At 37.7% G+C, this 21725-nt stretch overlaps 1 protein-coding gene and 3 long non-coding RNA genes across 5 annotated transcripts in view; 1 reads left to right on the top strand and 3 right to left on the bottom strand.

The window, feature by feature from the left end:
• LOC139970867 (gamma-aminobutyric acid type B receptor subunit 2-like) overlaps window positions 1-20936 on the bottom strand; it is a 33287-nt gene extending 12351 nt beyond the window's left edge. For both annotated transcript variants that reach the window (XM_071976916.1, XM_071976917.1), the window contains exons 1-7: window positions 20493-20936; window positions 19778-19915; window positions 6104-6274; window positions 4978-5082; window positions 4097-4162; window positions 2394-2594; window positions 459-713 (exon numbers count right to left, since the gene is read on the bottom strand). In XM_071976916.1, the coding sequence (XP_071833017.1) occupies window positions 459-713; window positions 2394-2594; window positions 4097-4162; window positions 4978-5082; window positions 6104-6274; window positions 19778-19915; window positions 20493-20813 (1257 nt within the window). In that variant the 5' untranslated portion in view covers window positions 20814-20936. The remainder of the gene's footprint in view (window positions 1-458; window positions 714-2393; window positions 2595-4096; window positions 4163-4977; window positions 5083-6103; window positions 6275-19777; window positions 19916-20492) is intronic.
• On the bottom strand, window positions 8023-11543 carry LOC139970873 (uncharacterized). Its single transcript, XR_011794237.1, has 4 exons — window positions 11303-11543; window positions 10250-10433; window positions 9650-9863; window positions 8023-9154 (listed from the first exon to the last, which is right to left on the bottom strand). It is a non-coding gene; the product is annotated as an uncharacterized lncRNA (long non-coding RNA).
• LOC139970875 (uncharacterized) lies at window positions 12312-14604 on the bottom strand. Its single transcript, XR_011794239.1, has 3 exons — window positions 14098-14604; window positions 12738-12962; window positions 12312-12433 (listed from the first exon to the last, which is right to left on the bottom strand). It is a non-coding gene; the product is annotated as an uncharacterized lncRNA (long non-coding RNA).
• Window positions 15019-16924, top strand: LOC139970876 (uncharacterized). Its single transcript, XR_011794240.1, has 3 exons — window positions 15019-15186; window positions 15602-15669; window positions 16062-16924. It is a non-coding gene; the product is annotated as an uncharacterized lncRNA (long non-coding RNA).
• Window positions 20937-21725: the final 789 nt, after the last annotated feature.

Genomic DNA, 21725 nt, shown 5'->3' with positions numbered 1-21725 from the left:
AAAATAGAACTGGATTTGAACAGAAATCGAATTATGGAGTGGTAAAGGCAACTTCGTTAATGGTTAGTTTGAAATGTCTTGGATATTCCCCTGCGCTATATATGCTCTATATAGTTGTTAGTGATACGTAAACTACGACTCTGTCTCCTTGGAGGTGGGGAGTGGGGTGGGTGCTAATCAGAATTTGTCAGTATGTCCTGAACGCCGGTACCGAGGTACTTACTAGGTAACCAGAAATCACACCACAGTTTCATTCCATACAAGCTAGAATATATCAGAGAAAGAGTTATAAAACACGAAACTTCTTGTAAATCTTGTAAAAAACGTCTATTCTAACAAATACAACACATAATAGCCTAATATATTATTTGGTCCTGCAACTTGTACAAGTATCACTTTTGCATATTTTTTAATGATTTTTCTATTATATATACTTCATTACTTTTGCAAATACTTACGGTTACTCCCAAAAAGTTAGACGAACTAATAGTGTCGAATATTACGGAACCAATGTCTGTGTCATTGTAAGTGAAATCCTCAAGCCGACGCCCTCGCTTTTCTAAAATGTCCACTGATTGGTTGAAAGATAGGGCCACTGCCAAAACGGCGTCGTAACCGAATGGTTCCAATCCAGAAAGTGTCGTTTCCCGAAAATCAGATGATTCAAGTTGTCTTTTCTTCTCCAAAAGCTGCTCTTGGAAATCTGAAGTTTGCTGGAAAGGAGCAACAAGAAAAAAAAAAAATTCTGATTATGTCGGCCAGAAATTTGAACATTTGTTCATCATCTTCTTCTTCTTCTTCTTTAATTTATAAAAAGAAATTTATCACGGGACTTAAGAGACGGGTACGGGTACTCTTTGCATAAAGGAACTGAAATAAATATGTGCCCTTTGAAACTATCTCCAGGCTCGACGAGAGGAGTGTGATCAGGGACACTAATTTTCTATTGGATACTATACAGAATGAGTTTACATATATTCATAATTGTTTTGTGCAAATAAATTGTCACTTAATGTTAAGAAAACTACCTCTATTGTGTTTCGTACACATTCAAAGCACTTAAATCCTAACATAAATAGTATCAGACTATGCGGTGTTGAAGTTATGCTGTCTAAGACTACTAAATTTCTTGGCTTTTATATCGATAATCATCTTTCTTTGAATAATCACATTCAGAATATTTGTATGACATAAATCGTTATTAAGTTGGTATTTTTATTTTCAATTGGTTACATGATAATGCTCCGTCGACTTTTCGCAAATATTTTCAGTTACGTAACAATCCCTATCCTAACCGTGCGCCAAATCATTTTTCTGTTCCTTACTTTAGACTTAGGTCTTCACAACTTGGTATTCGTTATGTCGGCGTAAAACTCTGGAATTCCCTCCCTTCTACTATTACTGGTTGTAAAACTTTGAACACCTTCAAAAAACGTCTTAAAGAGTATCTTATATCAAACTATCATTGATTTTGTATTTCCTTTCATTGCCATCTTTGTTCTGTTTCTCTGTATACTTAAGCTTTCATTCTATATTTTATTTGTCAAGGGATGTCAACGTAAACAAGCTCTACAGAGCTTCTTGTTGGCACTCCTCAATCTCTTGTTCTCCTGTACATTTACCCACATCTATTGTCAAATTGCATACTTTAATACAAGAAATTGAAATAAAGTCTTATGAATTGAAAATTGAATTGAATTGGGTTATAGCCTCGAGTCCGAGGGGTCAATTTGTGAGCCCAGATGGGAGGGTGATATGGGGTTTATGAAGAGTGCGAAAGGGGGCGGTGAACTTATTGTGCCTGGGCCCTGACCTGGCCCACGGTGCCCCCCCCCCCCCCGGCCTACTCTTCGTTCCTGAAAAGTGATACATGTGTGCTAGAGAATCGAAAGGAACATGTACAGTAGAGTCCAATTGATTGAAAGACTACATTGGCCTTCATTAATTTCGTAAGATGTGGCCAATATAGGTGAAGTGATGAAGTTAGAAAGGGCGATGGAGCCGGGAGAAGACACGTGCCACCAATGCTGTGAAAGAAAAATACAAAAAATGCTCCACCTTCTCATAAACCTGATGTGCCTCATTTTGTAGCGATGTGCCTCTCACTCGCCCCCCCCCCCCTCCTCCCTTTACCCCGAAATTGAGGCCCGATCCGACGCCGCCGAGGTCCTGCTCGATTCGATGAATATAATTATGCAAAGGTCACGACTGGAGATCTTTGTCTAAAGACGAGACCATTGTCAGATTTAAACCATCCATTGAGATTGCTTACTGTCTTTTGGTTTCCACGACGGGATACTAATAATAAAGTTAAGAACAAATCTTTAAGAAAAGAAAAAAACCATCAAGGATCTTATAATGAAATGCATCTATATAATTTATGAAAAACTTACAATTCCGGATGGCAGATAGTTGTTAGAAGAAGAAACAATTGCAGCTTCCATACCGATGTACATAGACTCAAACACAGCCGTTTCTACTTCCTCATTGGTGCATCCCGTTACAGCTGCTGTATTTCGTGTCCACCACTGGTAGGAATACCATCCGGGGATTATCCATGCGTATCCTTTCCCATACAAACGGTTTTTATAAATCTGAACAGAAATAAGAAAATAGTAAGCATAATTGCTTCAAATATTAGAGAAAATCAATCTTATCCATGTTAATTGTAGACTTCAATAAAGTAATCAGCGTATGCTTAGACGTTTGGGTGGGAGGGGCGGGGGTTGTCATAGGATTTCAATACACCAAAACTAAGAAAACTCTCTTACATTTTCACCATTTGAAGGTTAGTGTGGAGTACATGAACGTCTTAATACAGCCGACTGGACTAAGAGTGACCTTTCCCGTGTAACCATGCCATCTCTCTCACCTCCATTGTCTCTCCGGGTTTGCGGGGGGGGGGGGGGGGGTCAGTTAGAGGATTTTCTAAATTCGGTCTGGAAATAACTATGGCCCTTCTCCTGGTGTACATTCCACTTTTTCAGCCTCAAACGAAAACTTCAAGAGTATTTATCAGCAAAATCTTGGACCTTGGCCCCGAATTATTAACCTAGTATATAGTCTAAATATGCCTCAGAATGCAATGTTTTACCTCTAAACTTGAAAAACAAATCAGAGGGAGGGCCCCATACCTCTCTAAATAAAAACAGCTTCAACGACCCCGCCAGGGTCACTTCCTTCTCTAAAACTCCTTTATTTGCCTCTGGCCCCTTCCATAAAAGGTCATGCCCCTAAATCAGTAGACGTTTAAAATAAACAGCCTAAAATAACACGTGGGTTGATAATAGTGTAACTATTTATTAATTTAGGGACCCCTGCCAGTTTGGTAAGTTATATTAAACTGTATAGTATTTGCACTTTCATGAATAACCCACAATTATTGGAACATATTATTAACTTATAATTAGAACTTGTTAAGTTTCATGATTGGTTTACTGCTAACAGAACTTTCACTAAACGTCAGGAAAACTATATCGTTTTCAGTAACAGTAAGCGTAAGGCCGAAGAAGTTAATCTAGATCTTAAAATGAACAATGAGAGTCTGCAAAGAGTGAATTGCACTAAGTTTTTAGGTGTTTATATTGACTCCCGTTTAACATGGAACAATCACATACAGTCTATTGCAACTAAAACTACTAAGGGCTGTGGCATTCTCTCAAAACGTAAGCATGTTTACCCAAGAGAATTTTGCGTTCGATGTATCTTACTTTAATCGCAAATCAATTTACATACTGCATACTAGTATGTATGTAAGTTATTTGTGTACTCTATGTACAGGGAGTGTATCACTAGATAAGCCCAAAAGGGTTTCCTGATACACTTTCTTTCACATTCCATAACTCTCTGTATTCGCTACATTTGTTGTATATATGTTGTAAAAAAAAAACGAATAAAATAAACGAAATAAACGAATTATAGATACAGATGCAGACTTTTTCAGAACAAAATTGTACAACGTTTCACAATTTCGAACTGGAATTTTATTTTTGCATCCACGGCTGAAATAATGTGCTGTGTATACTCAGTCTCGATCCTGATAAATAAACTCCCAAATGAAGCTGTACAACAATTATTGTTTTGTTTTAAAACTCACCCCGCAAAATATTTCCACGGCAATGTCTTCAAAAGCAAGAAGCACAAAAATCCTGAGATCTTCATCCTAAAGGGACAAAATAACAACAACAAAAAATACCAATTCAAATCGATTGCCCTACGTTATTATAAACTATTGAAGTTATAATAACATATATTAATGAAGATCCGAAGGAGTGGTTGACTAAAGTAAAGTCTGGGCCGATATAGGCCTGTGCAGGCGGCGCGGCTTCGGGGACAAGAAAGGACTGGAGCCTGCAGCCGGCCGTGGAAAGGCGAAGAGACTAATCATCATGTTAAACGTGCAGTCAGTAAGCTAAACGGGCCCCTATGTATTCTTTAGAGACTGAGAAATTGGTGGCTAGTGCTGCCAAATATCAAAAATTGTTCAACCAAGCCAACACTGCAGGGCTTAGGCGAATGTGGGCTCTCCTTTGGATGCTAATTACCGTCACTGCAACGGGCCCAGTTGCTTGTTGCTACGCCCACTTACTATAGTAATGTACCCCCCCCCCCAACAAAAAAAAAAACCTGGTTCACCTGCGTAAATAAGTGAACATGATATTTTTTACAAAATTATTCGGAAACTGACCAACATGAGACAAAAAAAACAGCAACCGAGGTATGAGGAGAATTATTATAACAGACATATTAAAAGACCTCTTTGTGTGGTGGGGCAAGGTGTTGTTGTACCAGGTGTATAGCAAGTGCTGTACAGGTGGCTATACGGTGTCTTGTTGTAACTCTGGCTTGACAATTCTGTCATTGTCACAAATTAATGAACAGCTGTGTTTTTCTTTCTCCATTACGCATGGGGATAAATGTTTGCCTTTTTCTTTGATTTTTATAGTCTCTTATTCTTATATTTACAGTATTTCTTACCTTTAAATCCTGGAACTGACGATCAGTCGGTACTTCATTGATGACTTCGGAAACCGCAATTGTGATGCTGCTATTTGACAGTATTTCAAAGAAATGATTGTTAGCCTGTCACACACGAAAAAGAAGGGGAGCAATCGGAGAACACAAATGTTAAAAAAAAAAGCTTAAGAATTCCTTTCCCTTTAACATAATTCGGACCGTTCGTTTATTAACCCAATGTGAATGCCTTTTTGCCGTCAACTAATTGGACACAAATTAATGCTTGTGTTTGGGGCCTTGTTGGGGTCGTACCACAAATAATTCCTCCATTGACTTACACGCTAATTTGGTATAGAACTTTCCAAATGGCATAATCCTGCCCACCACATGCATGATGACACACGCATATTGTATTGTGTTATGACCGTTTAGATTATGAGCTAGGGGAATAACAAGATTGTGATACCGACACCCCCCCCCCCACTCCACCGTCAAACTCTTCTGTCTGCTCACTCTGAACAATACTCCGCCTTAACCAATGTAAATATTTTCTATTCTAAAAGGCTTTCAAAATCAACTTCAATCCTCCTTATTATCACGTGCTTTGAACTTACAAGCAGAACAAAACTTACAATGGATATATCTGAAGTGACTCCAAAAACAATGGCCCTGCATTTTAAGTCATGTTACACATACCTTTCGAACGGACCGGACCACATATACATCAGCAAATTATGACATATAACTATATATAGGAAACATTATGACGACAAGTTTGTACATGATATTACGAACGTGAAATGGTCCATTCTGAGGCATATTTAGACTATCAACTATAAGTTTATTAAAGGCATTAAATGCATGGTTTTGTTAATATATACGGTTTACGCGCGCCACTGCCTAGCATGATACCCACTCACACACACCCACATACAGAAATGACACCCAGAATAGCATTTACTGCACTTTTGAAAGAAGATAGCAGATCACCTTGCAGGTCATTTCCTTCTTGATATTTCTTTCATTGGTTTAATTAATAATAATGGATAACAATCAATAAATGATCTAAAATGATTCAGTCATGATTTCAGCAGTGTAGCAAAACACACGTTAATGAAATTAATATTGAATGTGAATTCTTTCCTACCGATATAAAAAAATCGTGGTTTTGAGATAAAGCTCCGATTCTTGTCCAGTTAAAATATTGCATTAGCCAGAGTTTTGGTGTATTAAGATGTGTCTCCGATACGTACGTCCGGAGAAAGTTTGGAAACCTCTTTCTGTCAGACAAGGTTGGTGAAGCTGCTGAATATGACATCTAACGAAAAGTGGAATAAAAATTAAAAATTAATTGTCGTCATGTAACTTATTGTATTAGGAATTGATGTGATATGATAATATATTGACTATTTCTCCAGCAGTGTACATAATGATGTTTAGTTGATAAGGTACGAATAAATTTTATTTATATTTCCTCAGCTACTTGAAAAGTATCAAAGTGCTTGTGAAATCCATTACACCCCAGTGAAACCCTCCCACCTCCTCTCCCCCCCCCCACCCCACCCGAACTTCTATGTGATCAGTTAGTAAAACTACCGACCGGAGATTTGTATTTTCTTTTTTTACTTCCGTTGACTTTTTTTTGTTTGTTAATTATTGCGAGTTTTCTTTTTAATTATTGCAAGAAATGTGAATTGTCCAATTAATGCTCACAAGTCTCCGTCTATTGGAATACCTGCATCACAAGCGAATAGATGGATATGCTCTATAATACATACATACAGACACACACCCAGACATACACACATTCACACATACATACACACATACATACATACAGACACACATACACGCATACACACATACATACATACATACATACATACATACATACATACATACATACATACATACATACATACATACATACATACATACATACATACATACATACATACATACATACATACATACATACATACATACATACATACATACATACATACATACATACATACATACATACATACATACATACATACATACATACATACATACATACATACATACATACATACATACATACATACATACATACATACATACATACATACATACATACACACACACATACACACACACACACACACACATACATACACATACATACATACATACATACATACATACATACATACATACATACATACATACATACATACATACATACATACATACATACATACATACATACATACATACATACATACATACCCAGGTGAAAATTCCAGTTAATACCTGTTGAACAGGTTTTAACAGGTACCTGTTGCAACTGGTATTTGGTGACAGGTAATAACAGGTATTAAATGGTATTAACGGGTGTTAACTGGTATTGACAGGTATTAACTGGTATTAACAGGTTTCAACTGTTTTCAACAGGCATAACAGTTTTTAACTGGTATTAACAGGTATTAGCTGGTATTAACAGGTTTCAACTGTTTTCAACAGGTTTCAACAGGCACAACAGCTTTAGCTGGTATTAACAGGTATTAACTGGTAATAACAGGTTTCAACTGTTTTCAACAGGCATAACAGTTTTTAACTGGTATTAACCGGTTTCAACTGTTCTCAACAAGTTTCAACAGGCACAACAGTTTTTAACTGGCATGAACAGGTATTAACTGGTAATAACAGGTTTCAACTGTTTTCAACAGGCGCAACAGCTATTAACTGGTAATAACATACTGTATGAACTGGTTTCAACTGTTTTCAACAGGGGTAACAGGTTTTAACTGGTTCTGTTTTCAACATGTCTTTACTGGTATTGAAAACGTTTGAACAGGTAAGAACATGTATGGAAGGTTTTAAGCTGGTTATAACAGTAGGATTTTCCACACGTTCAATTGTTTTCAACAAGTTATCTGGTGAAAACAGGTGGCGATGAATTTCAACAGGTTAAAATTACTCTTTACAGTTGCACATGATGTAGGTCTAACACTTAACAAGCAAGTTAAGGCGAGGGAGAACTTCCAGCAGATGGAGTAAAAATCACTGTTAACAAAAATCTGAAAATATCATTTTATTCCAACAAAGTTAAGACAAGTTAATGGATCAAACATGAATAGCAAAAGTATAGTACTGCACAATAATGCAAAGTTGAGGGCAATGAAAAAGAAAACATAAATTTGGAGTCTAACAAGAAAGCAAACTTATGAAGTAAACGCTTTCATATTACACATTAAAAACTTATATATATTATGAAATACCAACTAAATATGTTCATTAAAACAATGATTTCATGTATTGCTGTGGCAATTAAGAAAGGAAACTCTATCTGTTAAAACAATATAAAGGTTAATTTTTTATCAATCATTATATCAAAATAAAAGTTACAGCTGAATAGATAAAAGTTATTCAAGAGTTAGCATTACCAAACTATGTAGTGTGCAATTCTGCATGCTAGGCAGACAATAATAATAGCTAGTCAGACAGTAACCTTTTGAAAGGAATTCATTCTTAAATTGGCTACCAATCAGATCTTAAAAAACAATATTTACCTACAAAGCATGTATTTGTAATGCATATTTATACTGAACACATATGTGACGACAATGAACTGTCTATTCTGGAGTTTGAATAAAAATCTGAATACTGTTTAATGGCATTTGTACATACTGATTATATACTAGAAATGTTAGTTCTTTAAAAAAAATAAGGCAAAAGTGGAAAGATGACTTTGCCAAGTAAAAATCAACATCAGTCTATAATAGTCATGGTTAAACCACTTTCAAGAAAAAACTGTCCAGAAGATCTCCATTGAAAACTTAAGTTGTAATTGACAGCAACATACTTTCCATTTCCTGAATTTAATTAAAAAACTAAATACCATATAATGGCAAACAATAACTGTTTTAAACATAATAATAAATATGGGTTTAATCCTACTTTGAAAAAAGAACTGTCTAAAAAAATTCCTCTGAAAAGTTAACTTGTCAGTGACAGCAATATGCTGTCAGTTTGAATAAAACTAAAGACTGTTTAATGGTAAGCAATAACCATTGAAAAAAATAATATGATACTAATGCTTTAAGGCCTTCTTTGTTTTACGATTGACGTCAGCTTCTCGGATATGTATTTGCTGAACCTTGCAGCTTCCTCAGTAAACTGCAGCTTTCTTTCAAACGTTCCACGAATTGTGCTGCAAGAAACAAAGCGTATGAACACTTAAGAATGGACTTATCATGATTAACAGTAACAGTGTGGTCCTAAAACTTAACAAACTCTCTTGCATTGCTGGATGAGTGCTTTCATGGAAAGTTAAGGTCAAACTTTCCTATGGTTTATAATGTCTCACGATATTTATCTCTGTTGGTATCCAACCTGAATGGACTAGCAATCACAGTCTAACCAAGAACATTCTTTTGGTTTAGAATTTGGGTTTGCTCAATGTAGTTTGATTGTAGGCTTCCTGTCAGAACTCAAAGGCAATTAAGAACCAACCAAAATGATATCAGTTGTTAACTCATGATACTGGAATGCATAATCCTACTGATAAATAGTTCTGTCAGTGTTAAAAAATTACTTACTCCTGAAAAACAGCTTATTCAGTAAATTATATTGTACACTTGTGTACTATGTCATGAGCTTGTAATATAAATGGTAACTTGTTTGAAAGCTTTCCATAATGACTAACCTTCCATAGCATTAAGCTTCACGGGAGACAACAGCGGTTTTCCATCTCTGTCACTGTTGAATCGTGTGCAAGCATTCCCAACGACTTTCGTTTTCAAAGTGTTGGTACCCCAAATCAACACCAGTAAAGTCTCCACGAACATAGAGTGTTTCTCTTAACTACAAATGGCCTCCCACTTGTCTTCAGGAAGCCCAAAATCTGCACCAATATTGACCTGTGAACAGAAAATATGATATACCTGTAAGCATATATACAGATATAGCACATGATAACTCACATTATCATAAACATACATTAACATTAAAATTTTATATCAACATATTGGGAGGTAAACATTTAAATCAAGGTCCCTCAAGTTATAAGCCAGGAATAGCAGCTTTACCAAATAATTACTAGCTTTGCACTATAACACCAAGTTATTTTTCAAAGCTTAATAACCATGTTTATAATTATCCCAAATCAGTAAAAAATTGGCCCAACTTATGACGCTTGTACGTAAATGATGTACCAGACTGTTTTTTATATATATTATATATAAACAGGTTATGAAAAGTATCTAAATAATATCATTACACATTTGGGTACAATAGTTAAACTCACCCTTCCATCTTTTTTCTCTATGGCACTTGTTCCTTTGCTTTTTGGACTCTTGGATAAACTCTTAATATCATCTTACACCATTATGTCTTTAAGCCATATACGTTCTCCTCTTCTGTTGTTGCCTCCACACTGGTGTCGTACATCACAGGAAACCTCACCTGGATATTTGGTTTTTCAATTCTTCCTGGAAAAAGGAAATAGCAAAGCAGCAGTAGTCATGAATCATTTGAAAATATGAAATAAAGTTGTCACCACAAAGTGATGTGAGATTTGCTTCCACAATAGTCTGAAAAAAAGATTCCCAAAGTCTGAAGCAGACTGTATAAAGCTGAACATTTGAACCAGAGTGTCATCATTGCAACCAGAATCAAATGCCCAGACTACAGAGATAATAAAACATGGGCTAAATCTTTGTTTGTTTTTAAGATCTAAAAATACAAGATTTTCGAAACACAAATGCACTGAGCCAACTTATTTATAGGCCTAATTGTTTTAAGTTGTTATTTTGCTTGCTCACTTAACAAGTCTTATTTAGACCTACTGTAGGCTAGAGAAGAAACAGTTCTTTGTCACACTAAGTCAGTTTGTCTTTCAGTCGTTTTTTTAGTCTTACTAGTAGTAGTACTTAAGTATATAATACCGGTGACTAGCCAACATAATTTGTTCAGCCTACTGTAACAGTAAGTTTGAAGGTCTAGCCTTGTTTTATTCAATATCACATAGCCTACCCATTTAGATTCACATGGGAAATTCAAGAAATCTTTACCAAATGAGTGTAGACCTAAGCTTCAAGTAAACTACAGTATTGAAACTCAGTCCCAGCATTTGTTTGGAAATAAATTAGAAGATTATGTGCGACTGTTCAATCTAGCCCAATACACACATAACACATTGCTAATTGGTGTTTAGAATGCACAGTTTAGTGTTGAGAATGCACTGCAGTACTCAATAGAAAACCTAGGCTACTCACTGTCATTGCACTTGTGTATTGCGAAACGCTAGCCTAACAACGGTCACAAGTGCCAGTGGCCTAACAATTAACGTTAGTTTTACCTCCAAGTTTAAGGAACAACAGGAAGGCCGATGGTGGCGGTTAATACTTCCATTCTTCTATAGATCTTCTTGGGTGATTAACAGTTGAAAGTTGCTTAGAGTGATCGTATTAAACCATGCCAAGCAATGCTTACGCTGTGCAATGCAAGTTCCCGTTGCTCCTCGGTTTCGAAATTGAATATGGTGTTGAAGTCAAAGTTCAACCTCGTACAAAATGTGATTATCGAAAAAATTTAAAATATTGTCTTTGGCCCCAATTTGAGAGTTTCATGTCACTAAAAATTACAAATATCATTAATTCCCCTGTCGAAAAAAGGCCCTTGCCGCGACCAGTTGCAGCGACTTCGCAGCAACTAGTTGCAGCGCAGTCGCTGCGACTTCACTTTTCACATGCAAATGAGGCTTGTGGCGACTTCGCCGGAAAGGGGGTTGCGGTGACTTCGCCGGAAAGGGGCCTGCGGCGACTTCGCAGGAAAGGGGCTTGCAGCAACTTCGCAGGAAAGGGGCTTGCAGCGACTTCGCCGGAGAGGGGCTTGCAGCGACCTCGCCGCGACTTCACTTTTCACATGCAAATGAGGCTTGTGGCGACTTCGCCGGAAAGAGGGTTGCTGTGACTTCGCCGGAAAGGGGCCGGCGGCGACTTCGCAGGAAAGGGGCTTGCAGCGACTTCGCAGGAAAGGGGCTTGCTGCGACTTCGCAGGAAAGGGGCTTGCGGCAACTTCGCCGGAGAGAGGCTTGCAGCGACCTCGCCGCGACTTCACTTTTCACATGCAAATGAGGCTTGTGGTGACTTCGCCGGAGAGGGGGTTGCGGCGACTTCGCAGGAAAGGAGCTTGCTGCGACTTCGCAAGGAAAGGGGCTTGCAGCGACTTTCCTGAGAGGTGCTTGCAACAAAAATAAGACAGAAGAACTTTGTAGGTCTAAACTACTTTATTTTTAGTTCTATACTGTTAATTGTAAAACTTCTTATATTATTACTTTCTACTCTTATTTACCTCTGCCCCCCCCCCTCCCATTATCCCCAACATGTCAGCATCACTTCAGTTTCTTCATCAGTCTCCTGGCTCTGCTGCACTTGCTGTTGATTGCCTATGTGACATGCATAGATCTTCAGTACACTGCCACCATACACTGGAGAAGAAAGGCAAATTTCCCTCAGGTTAATGACAAATACCAATAAGTATCCTCTTCAATTCATCATTATTCAATACTCATGGAATTGCTGAATTTTTTCATTGTGGATATGAAATTTGAGAGTAACTATAAGTCTTTCCTTATACAAGCAAGGAACCTGAAGTGCCAGTTTCACAGGAAATATTTGCATTATGTATATTTACAGCTGATTTGGGAGGAAGCTGTACAGAATTTATGTCAAATGTTTTTTTTTTCAACTACCTAACCTCCTTTAAAATATGTGGGAATTCTGCTAACTTACATAATAGCTTCCATCTGCAGGGGAAACAGCTTTACCACGGATGAATTGTTCCCCTTTGACATATCTTGTGGCTCGAAGAAACCATCCATCATTTTCTTTACAAGAAAAGCCTTAGATTTGAGACTTAGAGAGAAGGGTACTATGCCAAGCAGCTGGTATGGCAACATTGCAGTTGAGAAGTCTCTCCAAATGTGGTGACGCATCCTCCCTATCACTCAAAATGACCTAAAAGAAAGAAAAAAATAACAACAAACTGATTAGAAGCAATCTGGATCTCTGCAAATTAAACATATTATTCATGGCATTTTTGGAATACCACTTCTGGACACTTAAACATGCCTCAACCCTAACACTCATCAACCCAAGTTCTGTTAAGAAATATAGCAAGAGAATTCTGAGCAGAATCTGTTGATCTGTTCTCACTGATATCTATGTCAAGACATTTTTAGCTTGATCAAAACTCAAGTGCCAGCCTTCCCTTACAAATGGAGTGATCCTGAGGGTGGGTGCTCCATGCATACAGGTCAATCTAGTTTCAGATATCAACAACTGGGACTTTCACATTTGGTGCTGTTGACTCATTTATATGCAAGATAATACGCCAAACTTGTGTTTGGCTTAAAACTGGCTATTCAAGGAAGATCGGCGAAGATTGAATGGCTATTCAAAGAAGATGTTGAGAGAAAATTTGCGCACTTTGCGGATATCAGGAAACCACTGAAGAACTTTCTCTTTCTGTGAGATATTTTCATTTACATTTTAAGAAAACTCAAGCGCTCAGTTTGCAAACTTCAATTTAACTTAAAAAAAAACGTATTGGATCTAGTATCGTGAATCATACTATCTTTATTTAATCACTCTCTAGGGTCCACCACAACAGAAACACAGGCAATATCTTCACATCATTCTTAGAGGAACACACAGTTTCAATATTTGGCATAGCATATTTATCCCATTTCACATCTGTCATATAAAGACAGTAAAGACTCAATTGTTTTGTGCTATATCTGTGGTTGAACCATGGTTCCAATTAAAAAGTTCACTGGCTGGTTTGTTTGGAACTGGAACTTAGATTGATAGCGAATTTAATCAACTACTGTAGTTACAGTAGCTTAGTTATACCCCTTTAGACATGGGCAAATTACATTCCAAGTAGACATGCTATAGGCTTTAACATTAAAGTTAACTTCAGGATTCTTTGCACTAAAATACTGTAAAAGAGTCCCTGAAGTGATAATAGTGATGCATGCTGCATAGGCCTAGCCTACTCTGTGTTCTGCTAGTAAAATATGCTTAACTATACTGCCTAGGCTAAGCAAGGCTATAGTCGATTTATATCCTTTAGCTTACTGGAACTTACCACCATAAGCAAACGATGCATCATATGTTTCTGAAGCTGTATAAAATGCCCGGAATTTCCCCCCAAAGGCCATTGAGATTTGTCCCTCGTCATCCATTGGCTACACCAAATTGACTGTCTATCAACCAGAAAAGGCAGATATGCTAGCAATCACCTCCAAGCGAAGATGGCAGCCCAAGATCCCTAGCAATTGTATCCACTTCGTCTTTTAAAAATTGCATTTTTTTCGACGTTAAGAGTTATGCAAAAGCAAGAAGGCTGGATTAGGTTTGCTTCGTTACTAACACCAATACTAACAGTAACCTACGCACTAAGTTTAAGTTAGGCTACTCAGTCAGGTAACGTGAAAACCTAGCAAAGTAAAAACGTTAACAAAGTCACAGAAAATCTCGATTTCTGTTCAAAAATATAAATATATTCCACAGAACGATGGTCCAAAGTATTGAGTATTTCGTAAAGAATTTTAATAAAGAATTCATGTAAGAAACCTAGTCGAGAGAGCTAGAGAATCAGAATGTCGATACAGCCGGTATTGTATTTGAAAGATGGATTGTTACGCAATCGAAAGCCTTCGCAGTTACTGATTGGCCAATCATCTTAATAGACAACATCTGACTCAATTGGTACATTTTTACGTTGTTGGTTATGATGTAAATTCAATCGTGTGGATGAAAAATGAATGAAATGGAGTATATTTTTTTAAAGGAATCACGCATCCAGACATTAAAACCAACTCAATTCAGTATCCCTTTGTCAAACTGTACGAGATGTTGTAAGTATATCACCTTTTATCAGATCCTTTCTAGCATCTTGTTACTGCGTACTTAAACCTGGTTGAAACCAGCCACCTATATGATTGTATGGACAACAAAAAAACAGTAACCTGTTGTGTAGACTTGTTTACTTCAAATTTACACAACAGTCGTCGAAGTTCCCGTGCTGGTAGTAGTATCATGAGCAGTTCCACGAGATGTGAAAAATAATTTTACACTCACTATACTACAGTAGTAGTACAGTCACTACTCGGTCTATATTTATTTTACTATCATTCCCGGCAGGCTGCAGCATTCGATTGATATACATGATGGAGTAAGTGGTTAATCATTTTTTATTTGGAGATGCCAAGCCAAGTAATAACGATCCCATCGAACTACTTGAATACTAATTCTAGTAACGCTCAATCTACTGTAGGCTAGTGTGGTAATACTAGTAGTAGTAGGGGGGCTTATGAGTAAGGCTACTATATGCCTTCATGCACAGTCAGTGTAGGAGAGTATCGATACAGAAATAGCCTATAGGCTAGAAGGGTCAAGTCTATGTTATGCTACAGTTAGGGCGAGGCCTAGTAGTGGTACCACAATGCTTGTAAGTAGTAGCCTAGGTCTAAGAGTACTTTACTAACTCTAATAATTAAAGATTAAAGTAGTATCCATTGGCTGCATATGCTGATTACTTATGTCTGTGCCTACACCTACAGTGTCATTGTACCCTTTTTTCCCTGTAGATCTACTCTCAAAAATCAACGACTTTGGAATGAACTTACAGCAAACTATTTCCAGCAAACAAATATTGGTGAGTACAATTCCTATACAAAGCCTAGTCAGCAATTGAAATAAGCCTATTGGTGGGTCAATGGCCACAGCATGTCGGAATGATAATCACGCCAGTCAGCAGCCCCCCCCCCCCTGCAGACATGACGTGCTAGATTAAACAGCATGAATTCACAACCTTAGCCCTGGCTTTATGTCTCAGTCAATAAACTCTGCGTTTTATTCATAACATGTGGTGCCTGCTATTAGGCCTAATGCACCTATCAACTGTATGATGGACCTCAGACCCCCAGGATAGTTGCGTCATGTCAAAATTAAGCTGAACATTGACACTTCATTGCGCATATAATATGACACCCCATTGCATTATTTAAATTTGACAGGGATTAACTTCATTTCATATATTATTTTCAGAGCCCAGTGTTACTCCTGATTTCAGAGTGAACTCATGAGGCCAACTTAGGCCTACTTGGTACAACCAACCACGTAGGAGAGAAATACCAGCTTCATCCAATGTTCAGTCGGTAGCTTTTACTCCAGCCTTATCTGAATTTTATATGGCTGGCCATACTGAAGGTGGCTCATCATCCTTTGTAGAGAGCTTGCAGCCAGATTATCAGTGCACTGATGAAAGTCCCACAACAATTATCCACCCATCATCTATACCTTTAGCAATGGAAGTAAGTGAACTAATGAACATTACAAACTGGCAGGCAACTCTTGACCAAGATGGTCACATTTCTGATAAGTGGGAGGATACGTTGGGTGAGCCTGATGATACCTGTGATGCTTCACCTTTGGAAGATGATGAAGAGTCAGAGACAGAGTCCAGGAGTGGTTCATCATACATCTATAGAGGACATTGGATGACAGTAGAAACAAGTCTTCTCCTGATACTCACATTTGCAACTATGCATTCTATCACTGATGTCCAGCTGTCTGATATGCTAGCACTATTTAGTCTCCATTGTATGGAAACTCACTAAAGTTTAAGAACTATTTTGAAAAGGCAGATTCACCAGTGCAAAAGTATTATTACTGTGGGTCCTGTTTTAGCTCTTTTGAAGATGGCCAGACCAACGTACTGTAATATATGCAGGATGACAATTGACTTTGAGAAGAACAAATTCCTCAATGTAACACTAGAGCCTCAAATTCAAAACTTGTTTCAGCATCCTGGTTTTGTAGATAAAATTCAGCATAGATTTAAGGGAAGTATGAATTGTTTCTCAGTGACTTCCCAAATTTTAAGAACCTGATTAACATTTTAAACCTATTAACTGAAACCTATTAATTGATTAACAGAAACTACAGTGAAGTTTGGTAGAATTATGAATAAGAATCTTCCTGAGTTTTGTTCTCAGAATTTTGAAATTACTTTAAGATTCTAAAGATTTAATAATTTGCATTGCTTAGTGTTATTTGTGGGATTCCTGTACGAATTAAAAGAAATGAAAAGATCAGTAATTTTTTAATTGCTGATCTATAAGCCTTGATGTTACAGTAACCTATTTGAATTAAAGTACAGAAATCATAATCTCTAATGTGCCTCTCATGTTGTAACCATTACAGTTTGTTCAGTGGTACCACATATTTTCTATTCCTACAGGAAAAGTTAAAACATTTAAAAGATGATGGTTCTTTAATTGAAACCAATAAAAAGAAATCCTAAAAAATGTATGATATCTGTTTGGTTTGTGTAGAGTTTGAGTCTGTAAGATTGTATGTAAGTTTCTCCTTGTTGTAAAGATAAGTCAACTGCAGAACCCCGGCACTATGAGCTTCATTATGCTGCACTATGAAAGCTTTCTCACTGTGTAGTAAATACAGCTAATTGCAGAAGGGAAACCTGCCCATGAATCATGATCATGCAGTAATAACTTGAGTTCCCACAACTAGTTGCAGGAATGGTACCTTTCTGTAAAGTGATTATTTCTTGACGTAAAGTATCTGCGACTGGTTGCAACAAGAAGGCCTTTCCTGCGAAGTAACTTTCCTTGCCGCGAAGTAGCTGCGACTGGTTGCAACAAGAGGGCCTTTCCTGCGAAGTAACTTTCCTTGCCGCGAAGTAGCTGCGACTGGTTGCAACAAGAAGGCCTTTCCTGCGAAGTAATTTTCCTTGCCGCGAAGTAGATGCGACTGGTTGCAACAAGAAGGCCTTTCCTGCGAAGTAACTTTCCTTGCCGCGAAGTAGCTGCGACTGGTTGCAACAAGAAGGCCTTTCCTGCGAAGTAACTTTCCTTGCCGCGAAGTAGCTGCGACCAGTTACAACAAGATGGGCCTCCTGTGAAGTCATATTCCTTTGCTGTGATGTTGCTGCGACTAGTCGCAGGAGCAAAACCCTGTGGCGAAGTAATATTTCTGCTGTCGCGAAGTTACGGCAAAGTCACAGTAAAAGTGAAGTACTGCGAAGTCTTGTAGCGAAGGAATTCCTTCGCAGCGAAGTCGCAGCGACTGCGCAGCGAAGTAACCCTTTTGGTAGGGGTATATCAAAAAATTAAAACAACAGTAAATAAGAAAGAATTAAATCATAATACAATTTAAACATTAATTATTTTTATCTTGATCTTGACTTGGCAATATGTGTCTTACTTTCTTAGACTATGAATCACTGATCTAAATATAGATGCGAGCTCGTCTCAATCTTTTGATGTATGTGTATGCTACGTATTCATATACTATCTGGAAGAACTCTCTCAGAAATTTAATATGTGAATTTTTCATTTTACCTTAATGTACCAAATAGGATAAACAATTCAGTGATCAGACATAGGTTATACCACATCTTTGCAGTGGCAAAGCCAGCGAGGGCGGGGAAGGTGGGGGGCAGGGGAAAGAGTACCTCCACAAAAAATTTTGGGGACGTGATGTCCGACGTTGAAAAAAACGAAGGGAGCAAAAAAAGAGGAAATAATTGCATTATTTTGCATATAAGCCCTTTATGAGAAACACAAATTTTCAAGCCCCCCTCCCCTCATAAACCTTCCCTGACAACGGTGATCCACCATTATGTACCTTAAAGTGGAGACAGAAATTTTAACCAACTGGTACCTGTTGAATGCAACTGGTGTAACAGGTACCTGTTAAACCAGTTGTTTTCAACAGGTACCTGTTAAACCAGTTGTTTTCAACAGGTACCTGTTAAACCAGTTGTTTTCAACAGGTACCTGTTAAACCAGTTGTTTTCAACAGGTACCTGTTAAACCAGTTGTTTTCAACATGTACCTGTTAAACCAGTTGTTTTCAACAGGTACCTGTTTAACCAGTTGTTTTCAACAGTTACCTGTTAAACCAGTTGTTTTCAACAGGTACCTGTTAAACCAGTTGTTTTCAACAGGTATTTACCTGTTGAAAGCAACTGGTTTAACAGGTACCTGTTAAAACCAATTGGTACCTGTTACAGCTTACAGGTAATTTACCTGTTGCAACAGGCAATTAACTGGTATATACTGGTTTTGGTCACAATACCTGTTAAAACCAGTTGTCGTTAACAGGTACCTGTTAGTCCCTGTTGGTTCCGGTTAAAACCAATTGAAATTGTAACAGGTATTAACAGGAATTTTCTCCTGGGTACATACATACATACATACATACATACATACATACATACATACATACATACATACATACATACATACATACATACATACATACATACATACATACATACATACATACATACATACATACATACATACAAACAGTAGGGAAAAGGAACCCAATCATTGAAGGATATTACAGTAAAGATATATAATGCCATAAATAACTGGCAAAATGTTTCTTCGATGATTTAGACCGTCGCATTAATTCATGTTGTGTCGTGTTCCAATAGTAATAGAATATTTTGTAAAAGCATATACTATTTACGTAAGTGGCATAGCGTTGATATTACACACAATTATAAAGAGTCGGATATAACTCTATATGCACATATATAACCTATTTGGATATGTCTAGTCGTCAGAAGTCCTAACTTATGTTGTACCAGAAAGGTTTGTCCAGCTTGATGCTGCAGCATGCTATGTGAATCTTTTGCTGTGCATTGAAAGCTGTCAGCCTTAGTAGCCAACTATTCCAAACTATTTCTAAAACTGTTTCAATTCCAGAAAGAAAATAAGAAAACCACTCACCGTCACCAAATTCGCAAAATGCGATGTCTCTGCCACAGGCTGCGCATCCGTCGAACAGGCAGGCCCTAGGAAGATCAATTTCTGAGGTTCTTCTACTATATGTCTATGGAACGCCCATATACCTTCCGAAGATCGACACTGCGTTTGGTGTAATAATGAAAAACATCACATCCATACATCTGGGAGATCTCATATCGTGTAATCATAAATAATCCCAAAAACATTTGAAAACACTTGATTTCAATCTTTCACAGAGGCAGACGCAGAACCAAGAGGCGTATGTGGTACTTGTACATCCCTGCCCCATCTCCCCCTTTTTTTCAATCGCAAACAAAACATCAGAGTATTTATTAGCACAAATTGCATATAGAACTAAATAGACCTAATCTATTACCTATAAATATGCCTCAGAATATACAACTTAAGTACTAAAGTTTCACCTATTTTGCGGGGGACGACCCCAACCCCCTCCCTCAGAAAGAAAGAAATACCCCATATGAGCTCGATTGCAACGACTTCAACTCCCTGGCTACACCCCTTATTAAAAAAAACCTTCCCGCTATATTGGATTTATTTCTTTGTCTCGAATCAAAAGTAAGAACCAACTTTTCATGAACTGCAAAACTTATCAGTTCAAATTATAATTTGCTTGGCAATGGGAAGAATGGAAATGAAACGAAATGAAATGAAAGAAGTGATATTTAGTTAAGCTCACATTCGAGTTTTTCCAGATTACACGTAGTTCATAATCCCTCAGAATATTGGGTTGAGCATTCACGTGATCCACCGCTAACTCAACAGCTGGGATCATTCCGCTTCCGTCCCAGATCTCACCATCTGCGTAAAAAGCTGCGATGTGAAGAGGTATTTTCGGTTTATATATTGACCCATCGTTCACAATCGATATGGGAGACTCGGTGACAGAAACGTTCCAAAATTCGGTGACGTCATACTCTGGAGTGGTAGCAAGAATGTCCTCCACGAAACACACACAAATTAGAAGGATTAGTTTGGAGGATTTCAACGCTGTTAACATGATGATAAATTGTCAAAGATTGGTTAATTCGTTGGAAGTAAAAATCCGACACGGCTCAAAGCTGCTGGATATATATGATTGTATGTCGTCTTCACGGGCGAGCTCTGAAATTGTGTGTGAATAGTTGGTGTTTTTAAGCATTTAAAGTAGTCATGGTTCGCTGAACCATCTCTAGGAAAATTCCATTCAACATTGCTGATGGATTTATGCATGACTGGCAATTTGCTAGAAAAGACTCTAAAGAAGCCATATAACTATTGTATTATAGTACGTATGCCTTATTGTTTGTGCTAGATTACGTTTTCGTCAAAAATACCGTATGAAAGATTGTGGTAAATTTCCAACGATTAACTTCGTTAGTATTGTAACTATTATGTTGTTGTTGCGGTTTCTGTTCGGTTCTTTTGTTTCCTGGCAAAGATCACTGATATGGAATGTAACTAGTAGCAATATAATAGTGTGTGGTATGTCGTACTGAATATGTAGTTATGTGCAAGACAATTGGTCAACATTGAACTTTTTGATACTCGGAATAAGTCCGGATTCGGGACTTCCAGAGCCTTGTTTGACCTGAGATTGACATCAGATTCTTGCGAGACGTAGTCATCAACCAACGCAAGCCATGCCGACTGCCAGTCGGGAAGACACGTTCAGTTTTCCCGACTGAAAGCCGACACGACTTAAAAAAAACATTTACTGTCCTACTATCCACGATTAGCCATGTAACGTAACGTAACGACGGTCGAGTTGACTCGGGTCCTGATTAGTTGGGGCAGTGTGGTACGGGCTTTAGGTCTTACAAGTAGGCCGCACCCCTAATGTAGAAACAAATCTCCATGCCATTGGACGATTGGGAAATGAGAAGACTTCAACCAGATTTAGCATTAACTGTGTATGACTTGTCATAATAAC

Source organism: Apostichopus japonicus, chromosome 8, assembly GCF_037975245.1.
Source record: "Apostichopus japonicus isolate 1M-3 chromosome 8, ASM3797524v1, whole genome shotgun sequence".
In the NCBI taxonomy this organism is placed as follows: domain Eukaryota; kingdom Metazoa; phylum Echinodermata; class Holothuroidea; order Aspidochirotida; family Stichopodidae; genus Apostichopus; species Apostichopus japonicus.
This window is presented reverse-complemented; position numbering and strand designations above follow the sequence as displayed.